The sequence below is a fragment of the Pimephales promelas genome, chromosome 21, assembly GCF_988280905.1.
Source record: "Pimephales promelas chromosome 21, fPimPro1.hap1.1, whole genome shotgun sequence".
NCBI lineage: Eukaryota > Metazoa > Chordata > Actinopteri > Cypriniformes > Leuciscidae > Pimephales > Pimephales promelas.
Genome location: NC_142789.1, coordinates 26,360,631 through 26,380,960, shown reverse-complemented (window position 1 = coordinate 26,380,960; position 20,330 = coordinate 26,360,631). Strand labels below are relative to the sequence as shown.

Sequence of the window (20,330 nt, the reverse complement as noted above, 5' to 3'; positions counted from 1 at the left end):
GATATTTGGAAGAATGTTTTAATCAAATAGATCTCACTCCCCATTGACTACCGTAGTAGGAAAAATACATACTATGGTAGTCAATGGGGAATGAGATCTGTTTGATTAAAACATTCAGAACAAATATCTTTCTTTGTGTTCAGCAGAACAAATAAACACATGACGGTCAGTCATTCTCCATTCAGCACTCAAACAGCACGTCACGTTCGGTTACAGTCAATGATGAAGACAAATCGTACAAATTCGTACGAGTGAGGTCGTATGAATTAGTACGAATTAGCCACTTATGAATCACTCGTACAAATTCCTACGAATTGGTCGTGAGATAGCGTAGGGCATTCGTAAACCACGCCTCAAATACGAGAAAATTAACATGTGGTTCGTTAGCCAGGCTAGATAAAATGTCTTTTCATTGGTATTTGCAACGTACTTAAAAAAGAATATCACAATTTTACCAAGGCCAATAATTATTTTCAATATTTTCCAATAATAAATTTTTAGAGAGGTTTAGGTTTCCACCTACAGTAGCTGTCAAAGTCATAAAGTTTTGGGGGAAAAACAATTCTGAAAGTTTGATGGAGAGCCCATACTCATAAAACTCATAAACTTAGTTACTATGATATTTGGGCAGAAAGTACAAAGGGGTATCTGGTTTTTACAGAATAATCTTGTTCCTCTTTCAGGTCCTCAATTTACTTTTTTGTCATTCAACTTGTACATTAAATGTTAGCTTTAATATTCAACATAATAAATAGGAAATACGCTTCAAAGTCCTCTAAAAAGCTTACTGAGAAAGCTCAGCCAACTCTAAAAACATTTGAGTCTCCAACACCAACAGGGCAAAGCTGCTTGACTCTTAGCAGGTCAAGCGGTTCACTAATTCATGGGCACATTTCTTGCCATCATTCAGAGAACAACAAATGTGTACTTTTCTCATGCATTTTTGAAGCGATTCTTCTGTAGTCAAGGACGGCGCCGAAAAATCCTCTAATCCGATTGCGGTCAATAACTCGGGTGAAGAAAGTATGATCAAAGTAGTGACAGAAAGAAAGAAAAAAAGGACAACCTTCTTACATTTTAAAGCTCTTGCCCATGAGAAATTCTCACAGATCGTTATTCAACCGCGCAGTGATCCTGTTTAACAAGGTGCAAATGAGCAGTTCAACAACATCTGATTGTGATTCACTCTAGTGTCAAAGTGTAAACCAAGAAAAACAACAACAGAATAAAGTCATTCATGTTATGATATTTACAGTTTACAGCCAATATCACTGCAAGATAAAGCCGAGCATAGCCTACCAGTAAAGTTCTTATCTTCTCTTCTCCTTTAGCAATTATCCAGTTAAGAGACTATAGTGCAATCAAAACTCATTCTGAGAACCTTTCATGCAAGATCGTACTATGGTTGACTTATAGCTGATGGCGAGATGATGATGATGGCGAGACGGGAGTAAAAAAGAGACAGCGGTCTTAAAAAAATTGGTGGTGGGCAGAAATAAAAGCCAAAAGATCAAATGGAAAAGTGGACCACATGGTCTTGGATTAGCAACACCCATTGTGGATGGCGCTTGGGAAAGAAAAACCTGTAGAGTAGACCGTCAAGAGATTACATCATGATTTGATATGTAATGCTTCCAGTTTCAAAGTTCTGCAGCCTAGAGTAAATTACCCTTCATAAAAGTTAGTTCCTTCAATTTTAGGTGCGGTACGCAACCTTTATCAATCTGTAAGTATAAATGAGGTTAAACGAGGTCTTTGTATTAAACTTTATTCATTATGAATTTAAAAATCAAAGAAATTATACTTTTTTAAAATAAAATAGTAATAATGAGTAATAATAATATTGTTCACACTTTTTGATCAAAAATTCTACATTAGTTACCAGTTTCTTTAAATCGCATTCAAATTATTATTAGTGTTAGTAGTGTTAAACTATTATATAACTATTAATAATATTATCAATCAAACCCTAATTAACAGTACCCATCTGAGTCTTTGATAAAAATAAATATTAGCACAATTCAAAATAACCCTTCTAATAAAATACAAGTTTTAAACAGCCAAAATGCTCACTGGCTGAAAATATCTACACTACAGTTTCTCTTGAAGACTCTTTTGGTGTAATCTTCTGTGGTTTTGGGTTCACACTTTGGTCCCAAATTCAACATTAGTTACTATTTTAATCCGGTGTGTTTTATCGCACCTCCCATGAACCGAGTGCGTTTTCTGGGACTTGTCGTAAGGTAAACCACGTACGGACGGCTCGAAAGATCGTCTCTATTCCACCGCCGTCGAGGATTCAGAAAGCAAACGCTCGGAAAGCTGCGCAAGAGACTTGCACCATGTCACGATATGTCACACGTTGGCTTTGATTCAACACTGGCAGACTTTCTGTCACACACTGTTGTCTTAGAGCACGTCTGCTAAAAGTATTCTGTGAGTAATCTCGGCATCACCTCAAAGCGCTTCGGTACATGAGAGCGAAACCGCACAGACACATTTGTAAATTCCAGCTAGTCCAGGTCAAAGTTATATCAGTGATCCATATTTAGTTCTACACTAAATACACTTTACCAAAGTAAAATGCTTTTTTGTGCCATGAAAATCATAATATTTAAAGTGTTGCAATGCTGTAAACCTTCCTGCCCCTCATAAACCTCATCAGGCTATACACCAATATCTGACCAGCGAGACCCAACACTTGACCTCTGCAAAAACACAACTTTTTATCCCGTTTAAATTCTCTAGCAAAGTAAATAGTGATGATTTCTCTCTTTTGATATTTATCAAACTAATATTAAATAACAGCAGCTGAATTATGTTTGTATCTCCAACACTACCATTCAAAAGTTTATGGTCTTTAGAGATTTATTTGTTAACTGCGTTAGTTGACATAAACTAACAATGCGCACTACTTCAAAAGCAGTTAATAATCCTAGTCAATGTTCATTTCTAACTGTTCTAATACATTATTAATATGAGAAGTTGCATCTGATAATAAAGGACCTCAGCTAACATGAACTAAAAGTTAAAAACATTAACAATGATTAATAAATGCTGTAAAAAGGTTGCTGACTTAAATTAAGTACAATCAACTTGGATGTTTAAGTCATTCCAACTTAAATTACATTAAACTGACTTAAATTAGTCGAATCTAAGTTATTTTGATGAGTTAAAGCAATGTAAAAACAAATGGTGTCATAACTTATTGATCATATTTTTGTTCATTGTTAGTTAACACTATCTAATGGGACCTTATATCATTCTAAATCATTTTATTATGCTGATTGATTTGCTGCTCAAGAAACATTTCACTGTAAAAAAATATTGTTGGTTTAACTTTAACCTGGTTGCCTTAAAATTTTAAATACATTGAAATGGAAAAAGTGAGTTAATACAATGAAGTACGATTAATACGATTGATTTAATCATCAGAAACTCAAAATTATGTGTTATCTGAACTAAATAAATTATTTAAGTTGATTTGACAAAAGAAAAAATATTGTGATTGATTACTAATCATGAAAAGATTTTTTTTACAGTTTCTTTTACAATCATCAATCAGTTTCTGGTGGTTAATTTTTTTGTGGAAATTAGTGATGAATATAAAGTTAAAAAAAACCCAGCATATTTGAAATAGAAATATTTTATGAGTGTGACAATGTCTTCCAAAGTTTAAGAACTGCATTATCTGATCATAAAAATTGGGAAATGCCTTTGCAAACACATGAACAAGAATTAACAGAACCTCTTCAGTTTGATAACAACAGGCAGAGACTGGTTACTTGAAGCAAATCCAAAGTTCAACTACAACAACTTTTAGCTTGAAACATGTTCTTGCTTAGATCAACACGCAGAAAATAACTGACATACTGAGACGTATGCACGTTTTTTTCCTGGGTCAAAAATGGTCTTCAATGATGGCGAAGCAAAAAACTGTCATTATACATAATACAATCAAAGTACCCGACCCATGTGAACTGAAAACAAATCCAAAAACTAAATGCAAAGAAACAGTTTGTAATAATAACTAATCATCCTATTTATTTGCCATAAAGTATCAGATTATTTTTCCCCATCTACAGACCTTATTCACAGCAGCCTCGTGTTTGATTTTTAACGGGAATGAAACCAAGGCTGTGAGGATTAGACATACATCTCTTCAGTGGGTTGTATTGTTATTAGTTTTTTTTTAATTGTTCTGCTGACGAAACACTGCAAAAGCATCTTTCTAAGAAAATGTCAGTAGAAAAAACACCACAAAACATGTGCTGTGGAAAATTATAAGAGAGCTAGGAGATTTATGCAGCTTTTTACAGTGGATGTCATTGGAAACATGTAGCGTTTTAAAGCAGCCAACTATCAGCAAGTGCCAGTACTGAACAAAGGTATCGTCACATTAAACGATCAAATAGCCTAAATCTTTGGTGGGAAAAAGATTATTTTTTCGGTGGCAGCTAAAATATTTCCAATGCAGGAAAAAACCTTGTGTTGAAAAGTATGTTAATACCAGGTGTAAATAGATGTGTCTCAGCTGAACACTTGTGATCAGATCACCCGAAATAACTGAAGATATAGAGACTCGGGCCAAAATTGAAGTTAGCCAATCAAAGAAATCCCTTCCTTAAATTACGTAAAACAAGGCAAGGGATGACAAATGCCCTTTGAGGCAAGGTAAAAAATCTATAAACGCCAAAGTTAAAACTTAAAATGAAGATGCCAAACATCAACTAGGCAGAAACAACAACAGCACAGCTCAAGAAAACAAAGGGCCTGAACATTAACTTAAGTTAAATGATATACAAACACTACCGCTCAAAAGTTTGGGGTCGGTAAAAAAAGTCTCTTATACTCACCAATGCAGCATGTATTTAATAAATAAAATAGAGTAAAACAATAATTGTTAAATATTATTACAATTTAAAATCACTTTCATATTTTTTTTGAATACGTTTTTCTTCAGTGTCACATGATCCTTCGGGGAAAAAAAACTGATTTCCAAATAGCTCATCATAAGAAAGTGACATAGCTTAGCTAGCACAAAATGTCTACTGCTCTGTTTCATGAAGCTCAAATTGAACATGAATAGTATTACTTAAAAATAATTTACACCAAAATTTTTAATTAATATGACATGTATGACTTACAAAAAAAGGTTGTTGTCAGAATAGTCCCCATTCGCTTTCATTATAACGTTACTGTTCGGCAAAACGATGCAATAAAGTGAATGATGACTGAGGCCAGTACCTCACATTCAGCCTAACATCTTAGTTTATGTTCATACAATGACATACAAATTTAATAGAACATGGCTGAGTAAATAATTGGTGATACATTTTTCGGTGAACTATCCCTTTAAATCAAGCCGCTAACGTTAGATGAACGTTACTTACGTTAGGCAAATTCGAAAGGACACATAACAGATCACAACAGTGTGTTACTTACGGACTAATCAGATCCATATAAAACAGTATTCATTACTACAGCGTTGTAAAACACGACCTAGTTGATTTCCAATCATTTAATAATAAAATATAAGCCATAAAGTGATCGAAGTAACACGAGGAAGAATACAGGCAGGCAGCCATGACTTCATACTACTGACACATCAATGAAGAGATCCGTGCATGTGTTTGTGTGTGAGCGAGTGAGTGAGTGCGCGCGGTCGTATGTATGAGTGTGTGTGTTTCATATCGCACTCACCCAGAACCACCGGGACTGAGGATCACCTTTGGGTCATGATGACAGCGCTATGATCGCGGACAAAGAGACGCGGGGCTCGGCTCGAATATACTGCTGTCAGCAGAGCAGATGAGTGTGTGTAAATGTGCCAGAATCCACAGATCTGCCTCTCAGCTCAGCATGTACAGGAAGTGATGCAGAGGATGTGAGGTCACCGTGTGGAACTGCGTCAGGTGGGCCAGAGACCCCATGAAATGGTAAAGAATTATAATTATATTATGTTACATGTTGGATAAATGAAGTGGCATATTTAGTATAATTTAATATAAGCATATATTAATAAAACATGCCATGGTATGCACTAAACAGTATGCACTGAGAAGCTGTAGTGAGACTTTTATTAGATGGAAGATTATACCTGTGCCATTTTGTTGGCTGCAGCTGAATTATTCTAAAAAATATTGTGAGAAAAACATTATTAATATTTAATTATAATTGTATTAAATAATTCATGTCTTATTCAAACATAACAGTATTATAATATTATTAAATATTAAAATTATAGTTACTAAAAAGTTTTGTTGTTGAATAAATTAATTACACTTTTTTTAAATGTTATAAATGTATTCAGTGTAGCCTATCAATCACAAAATTACTGGACTAAACAATGGTTTTATATTTTTAGATGTTATCTTTAATAAAAATTTGTTATCTCTGAAATATCGTAAGTGTAAATCATGTGACGACTTCCCCATTCTCTTCTATTATATTATGATTATAAAGAAGATAATCTCCAGAAATAATCTCCATTCTCTTCTATTATATTATGATTATAAAGAAGATAATCTCCAGTGGGGGTGGTGGGATGATCTGGGAAGGAGATGCATTGTGTGAATTTTTTACTTTCTTAATATAATGAACTGTTCATTTGAGAGTTGATTTGAAAGCAAAGTGAATGTTTCAAGAATCTCTAGTGGGTTTGCAGTGATATTCAGGGTATGACATCACCACAGAGCTATGTGACTGCCTGAGCCTGTCCTTATTGGTGGAGAGAGAGAGAGAAAGAGAGAGAGATATTTTTATCTTATCATACATCCTATAATAAGATGTATCTTGCCATACATCTTATCTTACTGCTTTAAAGGAGTAGTTTACTTTAAAAAAAAACTTTTGCTGATAATTTACTCACTCCCATGTCATCCAAGATGTCCATGTCTTTCTTACTTCAGTCGAAAAGAAATTAAGGTTTTTGATGAAAACGTTCCATTATTTTTCTCCATATAATGGACTTCAATGGGAACCAAACGGTTCAAGGTTCAAAAGACTCTTTCAGTGCAAACTCCAAACTGTTCAAAGGGCTTTAAACGATTCCAGACAATGAATAAGGGTCTTATCAAGCGAAACAACCGCTCATTTAATAAATAAAAAACAAAGTTTAAGTTTTATAAGCTCAAATGCTCGCCTTGCTCTGTTCTGTGATGCGCGTTTGTGACTCTCCTGTTCGAACTCGTTCATCAAAATGAACGAATCTTTTTGGTTCATTTATTTTTGTTTTTTTTTAGTCATTTGGTTCATTCAACGAACGAAATGAACGAATTGACTCGGAAAAAGATTCGTTAATTTTGATGAACGAGTTTGAACAGGAGTCACGAACGTGCATCACAGAACAGAGCAAGGCGACCATTTGAGCTTATAAAACGTAAACTTAGTTTTTTTTTTTTTATGAGCGATCGTTTCGCTTGATAAGACCCTTATTCATCGTCTGGTGTCGTTTAAAGCTCTTTGAAGCTGCACTGAAACTTTCATTTGGCCTTTGAACTGTTTGGTTCCCATTGAAGTCCATTATATGGAGAAAAATCCTGGAATGTTTTCATCAAAAACCTTAAATTCTGTTTGACTGAAGAAAGAATGACATGGTCATCTTGGATGACATGGGGGTGAGTAAATTATCAGCAAAAGTTTTTTTAAAAACAAACTACTCCTTTAACACACCATACATACTGATAAACAATAAACAACCTTTCCTCTTGTACTCCCTATAGCCAACACTAGTTACACTATCTGCTATCTGCTTTAAAATCAATAAAATATACAACATGTGATAATGCAAGTGATGAGCAGAGAAAAACTGAAATCATGTATGACATAAGAAGCTGTACTGCTTTACTGAGGGGTTGTATTACATAACACAAGAGTTGCTATCCATTCAAAGGTCACTAACCTTTCCGACCTGCTGTTTTAAAAGTCGAAATCTCTAACTACTACCTGCTCTTTTATGAATAGGATTAAGAGGAAGTGATGTGTGACAGCCACTTATTATAATTGACTAAGCACACTAAGCATTGTACATCTGATAGCCCCATTTTCAATATGTTTCTGACATGATGTTGTTGAAGATCTTGGGTATTTGTGGGTTGTGATAAAACCACAAGCCTTAAAAAAAAGACACTATACATTCAAAAGCACACAGGAAACGGATGAGCCTTCAATATTGGCATAATGACACATTCAGATTGTCTTCTCGAGTAAGAAGTATCAGTAATGCCTGAATTAAAATAAACTGGTCACCACATTTTAACTAGCTGTTTAAGCATGCATTCTGATTGGCTGTCAGTTGCAATGTTTTTAATCATTCATCAGCTGGGGGAGAAAAAAAAATTCATCGATTCCAATATAGTTTTCTGTGCCATTATTGTGGTGTGGACAAGTACAATTTGTAAAACTAGGCCTAAATCTCTACCGTTTTAGCTAGTTACTATTATTTAGGAATGCAAAAATGGTTCTTCCCTTTCAGAACCTTTATTTTTAAAGGAGTAGTTCACTTTTACAAACTTTTGCTGATAATTTACTCAGCCCCATGTCATCCAAGATGTCCATGTCTTTCTTTTTTCAGCCGAAAAGAAATTAAGGTTTTTGATGAAAACATTCCAGCATTTTCTCCATATAATGGACTTCAGTGGGAACCAAACGGTTCAAGGTCCAAATGAGAGTTTCAGTGCAGCTTCAAAGGGCTTTAAACGACACCAGACGATGAAAAAGGGTCTTATCTAGGACCCTTAGAGTCATGACTCGAAAAAAGATTTGTTCATTTTGATGAACGAGTTTGAACGAGTCACGAACGCTCATCACAGAACAGAGCAAGGCGAGCATTTGTGCATATAAAACTTCATCTTTTTTATTTATTTTTTAAATGAGCGATCGTTTCGCTTGATAAGACCCTTGTTCATCATCTGGTGTCGTTTAAAGCCCTTTGAAGCTGAACTGAAACGCACATTTGGACCGTTTACTTCCCATTGAAGTGCATTATATGGAGAAAATCCTGGAATGTTTTCCTCAAAAACCTTCATTTCTTTTCGACTGAAGAAAGAAAGACATGGACATCTTGGATGACATGGGGGTGAGTAAATTATCAGCAAAAGTTTTTTTAAAAAGCGAACTACTCCTTTAAGTGTGTAGTGAGTTCAAGATGACGTACATGCAAATCCAAAAAACAAACAGTTCTCGCGCACAAGCTTCAGATGTTCTAATCCGTGCTTCGAGTCAGATGTGCAAACAGAATTCCACCTATTTAAACAAAGCGGACAGTTTGCTTTCATTTCTCCAAGTTCAAGGGGGGTAGAGGATTAAGGACATACTCAAGCCCTTCAGGCAGGCCGCTAGCGGACGCCCAGCCAGAGCTCAGTGACATCAGATGCGCATCATCCACGGCATGTTGCGTCAGACGCTCTGTGAAATGATGGCTCAGCAATGTCTGTGTCAAAGAGCACATAGCGACCAGTCTTTGGGGATTGTCACGCACAAAAGAAAAAAAGTGGATAAAACAAAGATTAAGTGAACAAATGGAGCTAAATAAAATTGGGTCATTACAATATTCAAAGATACAATGTTAACCGTGAATGTTTGTTTCCCGTTTAAATAAAAATCATTTACTCACCCTCAAGTTGTTCCAAACATGTACGTATACATTCCTTTCTTCTGCTGAAAACAAAATAAGATATTTGGAATAATATAGGTAACCAAACAGTTTTTGGACCCCAATGACTTCCGAAACAACAACGTGCTCTCTGTGCTGATATTTTTGTGGTGTGGCTATTGTTCCACATTTATAATGATTTTTGGAACTGCATCTCTATAGTCCTTGGTGCGAACGTGCCTTAAATGGGTAGTTCACCTAAAAATAAATATTTCATCTTCATGGCATTTCAAACAAGGTTATTATAACACAGACACACATAGTATATGTACGTATATAATATATTATGTTGCAATTATATAGCAACATAATATATATATATATATATATATATATATATATACTGTATATATATATGAAGAGTTCAGATGCAAAAGCCTCTAAGTGCCATTTGAAATTTTCTTTTAGAATGATAATTTTTATCAAGCTTGTACGTTTAAGTTCAGTAATTTCACTTAAATTGCAATGAAGATTACCTATTAATTGTCATTTAAGTGAAATTATTGAACTTGAATATATAAGCTTGATAAAAATGATCATTCAAGAAAAAAAAAAGGCACTTAGAGGCTTTTGCATCCAAACTCTTTATATATATATATATATATATATATATATATATATAAAATGTTACACGTATATAGTATATATACATGTATAATGTATGTAATATATTGTTGCAATTATTTATATATATATATATATATATATATACACACACAGACACACACTGAGTATATCAGAGTATGTATGAATTATAATCCTGAAATAAAATATATGTGATACATTTGAATTAAAATTGGAAATGTTACTTTTGCAAATTGAAATGAGTTTAAGATGAAAAAATTACTAACTGGAAATAAATAAAAACTACAACCAAAATATAATATTAAAATAGACAAAATACACATAACAAAATCATTAAATATTGAACCAAAATTCAAATAACAGAAAATATAAAAATTCAAAAATCTGAATAAACTTGTTCCAGGATGTCTTTTGAAAGGCAGCCCCACCATATAATAATATTGGACCCCTATTTTTACGCAATGATCAACAACAAAAAGTTATTCAGTGAACAAGTATGCAAAAGACACAGAATGAATTGAACTTGAGTGCATGACCAGCGTTTCAGTTTGTTGGAAATTTCTGAGTTCCACAGATTCTGTGTGAGCCTACGCATTATTCACATCCCCAACGCAAAGCCACCAAGACAAGAAATGTCATGTGCTTGACATACTCTAATCAACACATTGTCTTGCTATCATGCTTTGAGGAAGTCTCCTGAATGCCAATCTGTTAAACCCGACTGACTGAGATACAAAGAGCATGGGAGGCAAAGTCGCAAGCCAAGGCAGGCCGAGTCTGGTACCAGCGGGGACGCTGAATACACTCACGGTCTCGTCTACGCCTTATGTCTACGGGCTGTTGGGCCATGTCCAGTCCAGCTCAAATAAGCCGACAGAAACTATCAAAATAAAGGAAGTGACCTCCCGACCTGGCGAGCCTGCAAAACGGTGATATTGCTTTTATTAGGGCAGTCAATGTGACACCTCCCTTCATTTGTCAGTGTTCCGTATCGTCTATGCAAAAGACAGGTCTGATAAGGTTTTCAGAGCCATCCCATTAATCAGCGAAATGGCTCTGGAGAGGAAAGGAGACGACAATGGAAAAAGCCCTCAGCTTGAATGACAGGGAAGTGCCGAGAGCCTTAGTTGCCACGAGGAAAGGATACACGGGTAGATCGGCCTTCTAAAGCTGCTACTGTAACAATAGTCAGACCAGCTCTGAGGTTTGAGAGACACCGTCAGTCTTCTCGAAAACGTGCCTGATCACATGAGTTACATATAAAACCTGATGTAAATAATGGCTTTGCACTGTAAATGAACGTGACATCCAGTTTAACACTGCTTTATTAAACTCAAATCATGTTATATAATTAAAGCATGATCATTCAACTAACTTAGTGGCACAGGGTTCAGTTTTAAAATTATTTGGATGCCAACTTCTCCATTAGCTGTGCGCGGCTGCAGATGCAAATACGAGAGCCAGGTCTGCCGCTGGACTCCGAAATGGAACGCACTGGCCACTCCTGGAGCGGGAACGCCTCTGATTTCTGAAGAGCTTCAGGAGCTTCCTCTACCGGGATCCACTGCGTTTTTGGTTCTTCAAAGTCCCACTGCACGAATCAAAGAAAACATAAAAATGGTTTATAAAAGAATTAGAAAATGAATGATAAGAATGAATAAATATTAGAGTAATGGCACATAAGAGCCTATTAACAAATGACAAAAGTAAATAAATAAAATACATTTTTAATAATTAAATACATTTAATAAATCAATTAAATAAATGCATTTAAAAAATAATTGGTTTCATAAATAATTTAATAAAATAACTAATGCATTTAATGAATACATTTAATAAATTCATTAAATAAATGCATTAATAAATAATTCATTTAATAAAATAAAAGCAATAAATTTAATGAATAATTAAATGCATTAAATGAATACATTTAATAAATAAATGCATTTAATAAATAAATTCATTAATTAAATGCATTAATAAATAATTCATTTAATAAAATAAAGCAATACATTTAATGAATAATGAAATGTATTAAATGAATACATTTAATAAATAAATTTATTTAATGAATAAATTTAATAAATAAATGCATTAATAAATAATTCATTTACCAAAATAAAGCAATACATTTAATGAATAATGAAATGCATTAAATGAATACATTTAATAAATAAATACATTTATTTAATAAATTAATTAAATAAATGCGTTAATAAATAAATAATTCATTTAATAAAATAAAGCAACACATTTAATGAAGAATTAAATGCATTAAATGAATTCACTTTAAATAAATCATTAAAATGAAAAATAAATAAATCAAATTTTGTGTTATGCAGAAACAAACTCATATGGGTGTGGAACTAGTAAATGACCATTTTTATTTTGGGCTAAACCATTCCTTTAAGGCATGAATAGCTGACAGGAGTGTTTAGTTACTCATACGCACAGACACAAACAACCCCTCCTCAAAATAAAAAAAAATTTAAAAAAAGGGTTCAGAAAACCCCTCAGCCCGTCCACTGTTCTCAATGCATGGGGCGGGCGACAGACCCGCTCTTAAAATAGCAGTCGCGGGCCAAATCTCCTGTAGACTGAACAAGCATTTTGTACCACTTCCGATGCAGAGAGGTCCTGCCCTGTTCCTTTATTACAGATCTTTAACAGCAGAACAATCAAGCAACAACATGAACTTCTGGAACACCAAGCCCAGCTTTCTCTTTAACTGACTCAATGGAATGGAATTGCAAGAATGTCACATTTTGATTCGTCAGAAATGTGCCCACAATCTTCTCTCATTACGACACTTTTTAGTTCCATTTAATCATTGTATTCAACTCTAACGGCTAATTATAAGCCTTCATATAACCTGTCATTACAATTTCGCCTGATGTTGACTGATGTCGTTGGCTCAAAAACGAAAGGCTTAACCTACGGTAAGGGTTGTCGGAAAGCTTACATTTATCACTGGAATACATTGTTGACATCAAGAAAGATGTCATGGTCTGAACTCTGGGTTGTCCTCTATCGCACACTGTGTCTGAGGAGGTTCACATGCTTAGCTTTTTCCTGTTTAGTGAATAAAACAAAGTTCAATTGTTTTCGTCCAGGGCGATTTGCCTTTGTTTTAGATTAAATGACATCCTCAATCGCTTGGCATTCTCAAAAGCTACTTGGAGAGCCAAGAAAGTATTAGAACATTTTCAGCAATACGGTTTCAGGTATATTTTAAATTGGGTGATTAGATTGTAAAGTGTGCAAGTGTTACGCTGAATAAAAACTGTAGATAAATCATTTTGAAAGACTATCAAGACACTTGAAAGACATTTTTCATATTTTCCATGTGATTCGTTTCAAGTCACCAGCAAAACTCTGCTACCATCTACCCACAGAGAGCAGTACTGCAGCCTTTAACCACTACACTGTGTGTTCAATAGAGGTGTGGGAAGAAAAAACAATGGGGTTCTAACCTCTAGTTCAGACCCGAGAGAGGATGTATCACTCGAGGTACCAGATGAACACGGTTCATCAACCCGCACCACCCTGACGGTCCTCTTCAGAGGAAGACTCTCTGATGAGCCGTCCCGTGAGATGGTCACCTCCTTTAAACAAACCTGAAAGAGCCACCAGTCATGACTTGCAGTTAATCATTAACATACCATATATAACGATTTGACCAAAATGAAAAAACAAGAGCAAACCTTCCTCATTGGCTGTATGTTGACATCCATGTAGAGGCCCATGTCAGTCCCTTTAGGAGAGATTCCTCTTGCCGAAAGCCTCTTGCTCAGAGGCTTCTTCCTGCAGCATTCAAGGTTGTTGTTGTACAGCTGACCCTTGACAGAAGAGTCACCTAGTAAAGACTCAGTATCCGAGTCTAAAGACCGGACAGAACGCCGTTTATGGCAGGATCTAAAACAGATGGTGACCACGATCTGAATGGTCAAAGTTAAAGAGAGGATGGAGAACAGGTACGTCATTTCACATGTTTAGAGTTTCCACAAATACCATTATGCTACTTTAAAGATTCCTAGTTTGACATCCATCCAAGGTCAAAATAACACTAATTTTCTCAATATACTTTGCAGCATCACCTCTTTTCTTTTCTCATCACCTCTGAAACAGCTCGATAAAGGATCCGATTTCTCTAAACCCATCCTTTCCAAGAGCCTACTCTGCTCTGATTGGTCTACCACAGCCCAAGCATAAAACTACCATTTCCATTTCTGAATTCTAGAGGCTTCCACAGCACCTGTATACACAGTGATACAAACAGTAACAATGGCGTCGGTTTTACTGTATCAATTCGAGCCTCATCGTTTGGAAGTGTATGCAAAGTGGATTTGTTTTTGCAGAGCAAGAAACAGCGTCTTCTCGACATGTCAACAACCTGAATCAAACTCTTCCAGACTTAACTACAACTACAGTGTTTGAGGGCGGGCCATAACGTAAGATACAGTAATGGAGCCTTTTATAAATTGTCGGGTTTCTTTAGAAATTAATAATGGACAAATGGAGTCTTTAAACGCCTCAGATGTAAAGTTATTCGCTGTCAAAGTGACGCCAAAACGAATAGGAGTCAATGGGACGCTAACAGCAGGTGAAGTTCTGCTACAATGGCAGCTCCCGCGAGGCTTCAACTTCCGGCTGATGGATTACACTACGCTATCTCACGACCAATTCGTACGAGTGATCCTAAAGTGGCTAATTCATACGACCTCAATCGTACTAATTTGTACGATTTGTCTAAACCCACGTGACGGTTATGTTTAGGGGCGGGGTCAGGGGTAGGTCATTCGTACGAATTCATCCGAATTGGCTAATTCGTAAAATATTTACGATTTAGCAAATTCGCACTAATTAGTACGAATGAGGTCGTACGAGTTAGCCACCTCGTAAAATTCGTATGAATTCCCGGGTTGGATTACGCCCTTGGTTGAAATCTACGAGATCGCTGTGTCTATTTCTTATACTGTATGGAAATTTCAGGCACTTCAGAATCTGTTCCTTCTTTTAGGAGACAGTAAGTCCATTTGTTGTGCACTTTTTTTTTACTTTTTCAGACAGTTTACATTAGGGGTCCCCAACTGAAATTGGCAAGAGGTCCACTAACCCGATGAGCCCAGTAAACGAGGGTCCGGACATGCAAAAACACCCGGCAAAATACGTTTTCTTTCATTTTATTAAATTGTAACCATGTCAACAAATTGACAAAATCTTTGACAAAAAAATCTTTATCTTTAAATGTATTCAGCTTATTTTGTTGAAATTCATTTAAGTATTATTTCATTTTAGTGCAAATATTCAAATGTCAAACCAGCAATAGGAAGCATAATTTTTATTGGCGGATAATTTTCATTGAAAGTTGTGCGTCTTGTCTCGAAATGCCGCTTGATGTTTCCACTTTTAACAACAGCAACAGACTCCGAACAAATAAGACACACGGGCCTCGTAGAGCTCGATGACGGCAAAAATGAACGCGTACACTTCAGTCCACTCATCTCGAAAGATGCGGTTTTCAGAGTCCACTTTTCTCATTTTTGACAAAGCCATAATAATCAATTCACGAATATCATAGTAATGTGTACAAGCCAAAGTTTGGGATCTCTCCAGACCACGGCTCGCAATATTTTTTTTCACAGGATGGTAGGGGAAGACTCATCAATATTCATTAGGGAACTCATCCCTGATTGGTCTGATGACCTACCTCTAGTCCCGCCCCTAAACCTACCCGTCACTGAGGACTGATGACCTACCTCTAACCCTGCCCCTAAACCTACCCGTCACTGAGGACTGATGACCTACCCCTAACCCCGCCCCTAAACCTACCCGTCACTGAGGACTGATGACCTACCTCTAACCCCACCCCTAAACCTACCCATCACTGAGGACTGATGACCTACCTCTAACCCCGACCCTAAACCTACCCATCACTGAGGACTGATGACCTACCTCTAACCCCGACCCTAAACCTACCCATCACTGAGGACTGATGACCTACCTCTAACCCCACCCCTAAACCTACCCATCACTGAGGACTGATGACCTACCCCTAACCCCGACCCTAAACCTACCCGTCACTGAGGACTGATGACCTACCCCTAACCCCGCCCCTAAACCTACCCGTCACTGGGGTTAAGACCAATCAGGGATGAGTTCCCTAATGAATATTGATGAGTCTTCCCGAAACCATCCTGTGAAAAAAAATATCGCCCCCTGCTCTTGCAAAGGACCTGACAGAGACATAGCTGCCCGCGCGCACGCCTGTTCAAAAATTACTTTCGGTAAAAATTCATTTTATTTTTTTTCTAAAACTTTAACAAAAATGTTTAGAGGTCCGTATAAAAAAGCTATTTGAGTCCGGACCTGGGCCCCAGTCCGCCAGTTGGGGACCCCTGGTTTACATTCACATACAGCTATATTACACACTACATGAAAAGTAACATCTGAAAAAGCATAATGCTTGCCTTTGCAGGCATAAAAAAAGCATAAAAAGTACCAAAGCAAGACATTTAAATGCAGACCTACATTCACTCACAGTACATGTCAAAGGATACAGAAAGATCCAGCACCGCACAGCTGATAGCAGAAAGTATCCATGGCATTGCTCTGATAACTGATCTTAGCTCTGTGTCATAGAGAAGAATGGCAGAGCCGTACAGAGCTCCAGCAACAGAAGACAGAACTCTAGAGGACACTTGCACAGCAGAACCCTGCTCTCCTCTATTCTGAAAAAGACATGAGACATAATGGCACAGTTTAAAAAAAGTGCATGAAGACTCAGGTATGCTGCTCACATGCATTGCATGCAACAGTGGTTTGTGACTATCTTCTGTTGACATTATGAAATTAGTGCATTTTATTAAGCCAAACAAGTGGATAGACATGTGCTAAAAAATTATTTAGAAGAACAAAAAAAAATTGCCACCCACAGCTTTCAGGATGAAGGGAAACTTGGCGGTCCAGTTAATTGCGAAGGACAGAAGACCCAGTACGTAACCAAGGTGCTCAGTATGGTCCTGTTCCCAAAAGACACATGTAGGTCCAGGTTGTATTCTTGTTTAAAACACTTATCAGTATTTTGCATGAGTCATAAGTATACATGTGGTGTGGCTCCATATATACTCCTCTCTTTTGAGAATGACTTTACATACATTGAGGAAGAAGCCAAGTAGTCTCCTCATGGATGGAGTTGGAGACTTTGCACTCGAATGGACTGGTAAACCCAGGTAAACACTGCCGCCCATTACAAACAGCAGACACACAGCTAGAAAATTCTGCCGCCGCCTCCTGGAAATCATTCTCATTTTCTTTCCTTGAGAGCACAAATGATACATCATTTATTGTAGCAACAAAATCACACCAATGAGTGATGTGTGTGTGTGATAGCTAACCCTTACCTATTTTTGACTTATACCATAAATAAATGGAGAAAGATATTGACAGGAAATGAACGACATCCAAAATTGCCATAAATGAAGCCATAGAAATCTGCAACACATGCACAGAACGCAACTTATTCAAAGGGCTGTTTATAAGAAAGAGTAGACATTGCTTTCTTGTAGTATTTGTAATATAATAAATCATTATTCTTATTGGCAAACCATCAGTTGGCAAGTTTTAAACGTCATTGATCCAAAGCTCTTGCAGGGATAGTTCACCCAAAAATGAAAAACCTGTTATTAGTTAAACACCCTCAAGTCATTCCAAACCTGTAAGACTTTCGTTCATCTCCAGAAGACAAATGAAGATCTTTTTGATGAAATCTGAGAGCTTTCTCTCCCTTTATTGACAGTCTATATTAACTTCAAAAAGTTCATAAAGAGATTGTAAAACTAATCCATATGAATTGAGCGGTTTAGTCCACATCTTCTGACTTAAGATTTATAAAACAGATTTAATTTATTAACATATAAACCTTGATCAGTGAACATAAACAGAACCTTACAGAAGCTCAAACGTGCTGCGCCCCAATTCTCATAGTATCCGAAATCAGAATTAGTGTGTCCCAAATCGTAGTATGTTGAAATTAGTATTTCCAAAGATACCTGGTCAAATTTTTCAGAGCTACTGTATTTCCCACAACTCATATTTGGACGAGGACTCGGGTTTGACTGATTACTTATCAGTGTCTAACCTGAGAAAAAGATATGTATTCAATGTTATCCACATTATATTTCATCTGCAACAGCAATGTGATCTTTTGTAAAGATATGTTTTCTCATTAACATTTAACTTAACTGCATCATTGGGCAAATTTCAAACACATGAGGAGAGTCCTCCACATTTAAAGACCCACGACTCCTATATTTCTCTCTGAAACAGCAGGAAATTGTGTTGATTTTAAATGTGACGCAATTATTGATATTTCAGTTCCGTTAAAGATGCATTTATGACAACTAGAATGTCCCAAAGCTCTTCTGCTACACACTCAAAAGTACCTTTTCCTCACAAAAACAGTACTTTTATGCCATTATGAGAAGGCGAATTGGGAAGCAGCTGAGAATGAACCTCATTGGTTCTCGCACGTCAACCAAGTTCAGTTGTGGAGCTTCCATTTACATTTAGCCTCAATTTAATCTGCTCATTTTATTGCAGCCTATAAAGCGATCGAACCTCTTAAAAAAATGACTAAACCAGTCAATTCATATGGGTTAGTTTTACAATCCTTCATGAACTTTTTGAAGCGTCAAAGTGGAAGTTGTAGCTTCCACTTTGACGGAAGGGAGGGACAGAAAGCTCTCAGATATAATCAAAAAAGTTCTTTATTTGTGTTGCGAAGTATTACAGGTTTAGAAAACGATATGACATGAGAATGATAGAATTTTACATTTTAGGGTTAACTATCCCTTTTACAATAGGTATTGTTACAGTTCGGCGAATTGTGCACAATTTCTCACCTGAAAATCAAACTGTTTTGAAAGGAAAGCGCCCACTGCGCTGCACAAATTGCCCACGAAACAATACAAGGCGAAGAATGCTTCATCGCCCACAATCCTGCTTCGCGATTTACATCTGTGATAGAGAAGACTGAGAGGGGAAAACAAATTATAAGTTTATCCATTAACAAACTTCAGCTAATTTGAATAACATGCCACTCACAGTGAACAGGAAACCAGTAATATAAAAGCAGACAAGACGTAAAGAGCAGCCGAGATGCAAATATGTTCTTCATATGTCGAAAGACAACCTTTAACAAACTCTGGGCTCCATCGGTGGACAATGTCTAATAATGTAATTTTATCCATATGTTTCACTTATACTGTCACCCATTGAGGGAGAAGAAACTCCGAGAAAATCCAAATGTTTGTCTCTATCTTCTTTCATTAGCTGCCAGCTGTGTGGATAACAGCGATCCCCTATCGATCACCTGTATCCTTTTGGTTACGCCCACATGCTTGGCTCATACATATTAATTACGCACCGTAACGTTCACCCAGCTGATTGGCTGCGTTTGGAAAGTGAATGCTAGCCTATCCTGTGAAGTGGCTCGTACATTAAAATAGTTCAAAGTTAAGATTATATTTTACCTGCCACAATTTGTAATTTAAGTCGAAGTATGAGGACTCGACAAAGAAAAAAAATTTCCTAAAAGACTGTTTGTAATTTATTTAATGTAGTGATGTAATGCAAGATCAATGACCTGTCACTGAGATACGGCAGGAAATAATTTTAAGTGTGATTAAATAAAACATGAAAGAGATCTAAGGATCTAAATATACACATTTCCTTATATATTAAGAAACATTTTACCCTTTATAAAGAGGTTATTTATAACAGACAATTCAAAAATAGCTTCGGAAAAAAATACAATCCGCAGTCCTAATGATGAAATTGAGAGAAATTACACCGAGAAACAGTCACTATACTTAGATGATAATTGTCAGCTTTGCTAGACATCCATATATTCAACTGAAATTTAATCAGCAATTTTTTTGTAAGAATAAAACTACTTTAACCCTAAAACCATATTCTGGACAAATGTGGGCAAAATAGTTTTGATTTATTTAAAACAAAAAAACAAAAAAACTTTCCTTGATCTGAGCAGTACAAGACTTGGCTACTTTTCCTAAGTTTGCCTGCTGAA

The 20,330-nt window shown here is 36.2% G+C and overlaps 2 protein-coding genes across 4 annotated transcripts in view; both read right to left on the bottom strand.

Moving 5' to 3' along the window:
* atp13a3 (ATPase 13A3) overlaps positions 1–5,873 on the bottom strand; it is a 44,390-nt gene extending 38,517 nt beyond the window's left edge. For all 3 annotated transcript variants that reach the window (XM_039673358.2, XM_039673359.2, XM_039673360.2), the window contains exon 1: positions 5,704–5,873. The gene's annotated coding sequence lies outside the window, so the exon portion shown is untranslated. The remainder of the gene's footprint in view (positions 1–5,703) is intronic.
* Positions 5,874–11,547: 5,674 nt separating this feature from the next.
* tmem44 (transmembrane protein 44) lies at positions 11,548–19,629 on the bottom strand. Its single transcript, XM_039673333.2, has 9 exons — positions 19,346–19,629; positions 19,144–19,273; positions 17,644–17,734; positions 17,398–17,558; positions 17,176–17,262; positions 16,801–16,971; positions 13,945–14,178; positions 13,714–13,857; positions 11,548–11,831 (listed from the first exon to the last, which is right to left on the bottom strand). The coding sequence occupies exons 1-9, from the start codon at positions 19,489–19,491 to the stop codon at positions 11,643–11,645; spliced, it is 1,353 nt and encodes a 450-aa protein (XP_039529267.2). The 5' UTR covers positions 19,492–19,629; the 3' UTR covers positions 11,548–11,642.
* Positions 19,630–20,330: the final 701 nt, after the last annotated feature.

Excerpts from the sequence above, each read along its gene's own strand:
- tmem44 (XM_039673333.2), bottom strand. The coding sequence starts at position 19,491 with ATGGATAAAATTACATTATTAGACATTGTCCACCGATGGAGCCCAGAG. Across the intron at positions 17,559-17,643 it reads ATGGTATAAGTCAAAAATAG|GAAAGAAAATGAGAATGATT; the intron begins GTAAGGGTTAGC and ends TGTGCTCTCAAG. Across the intron at positions 14,179-16,800 it reads GTGCGGTGCTGGATCTTTCT|ATCGTGGTCACCATCTGTTT; the intron begins GTATCCTTTGAC and ends TTGACCATTCAG.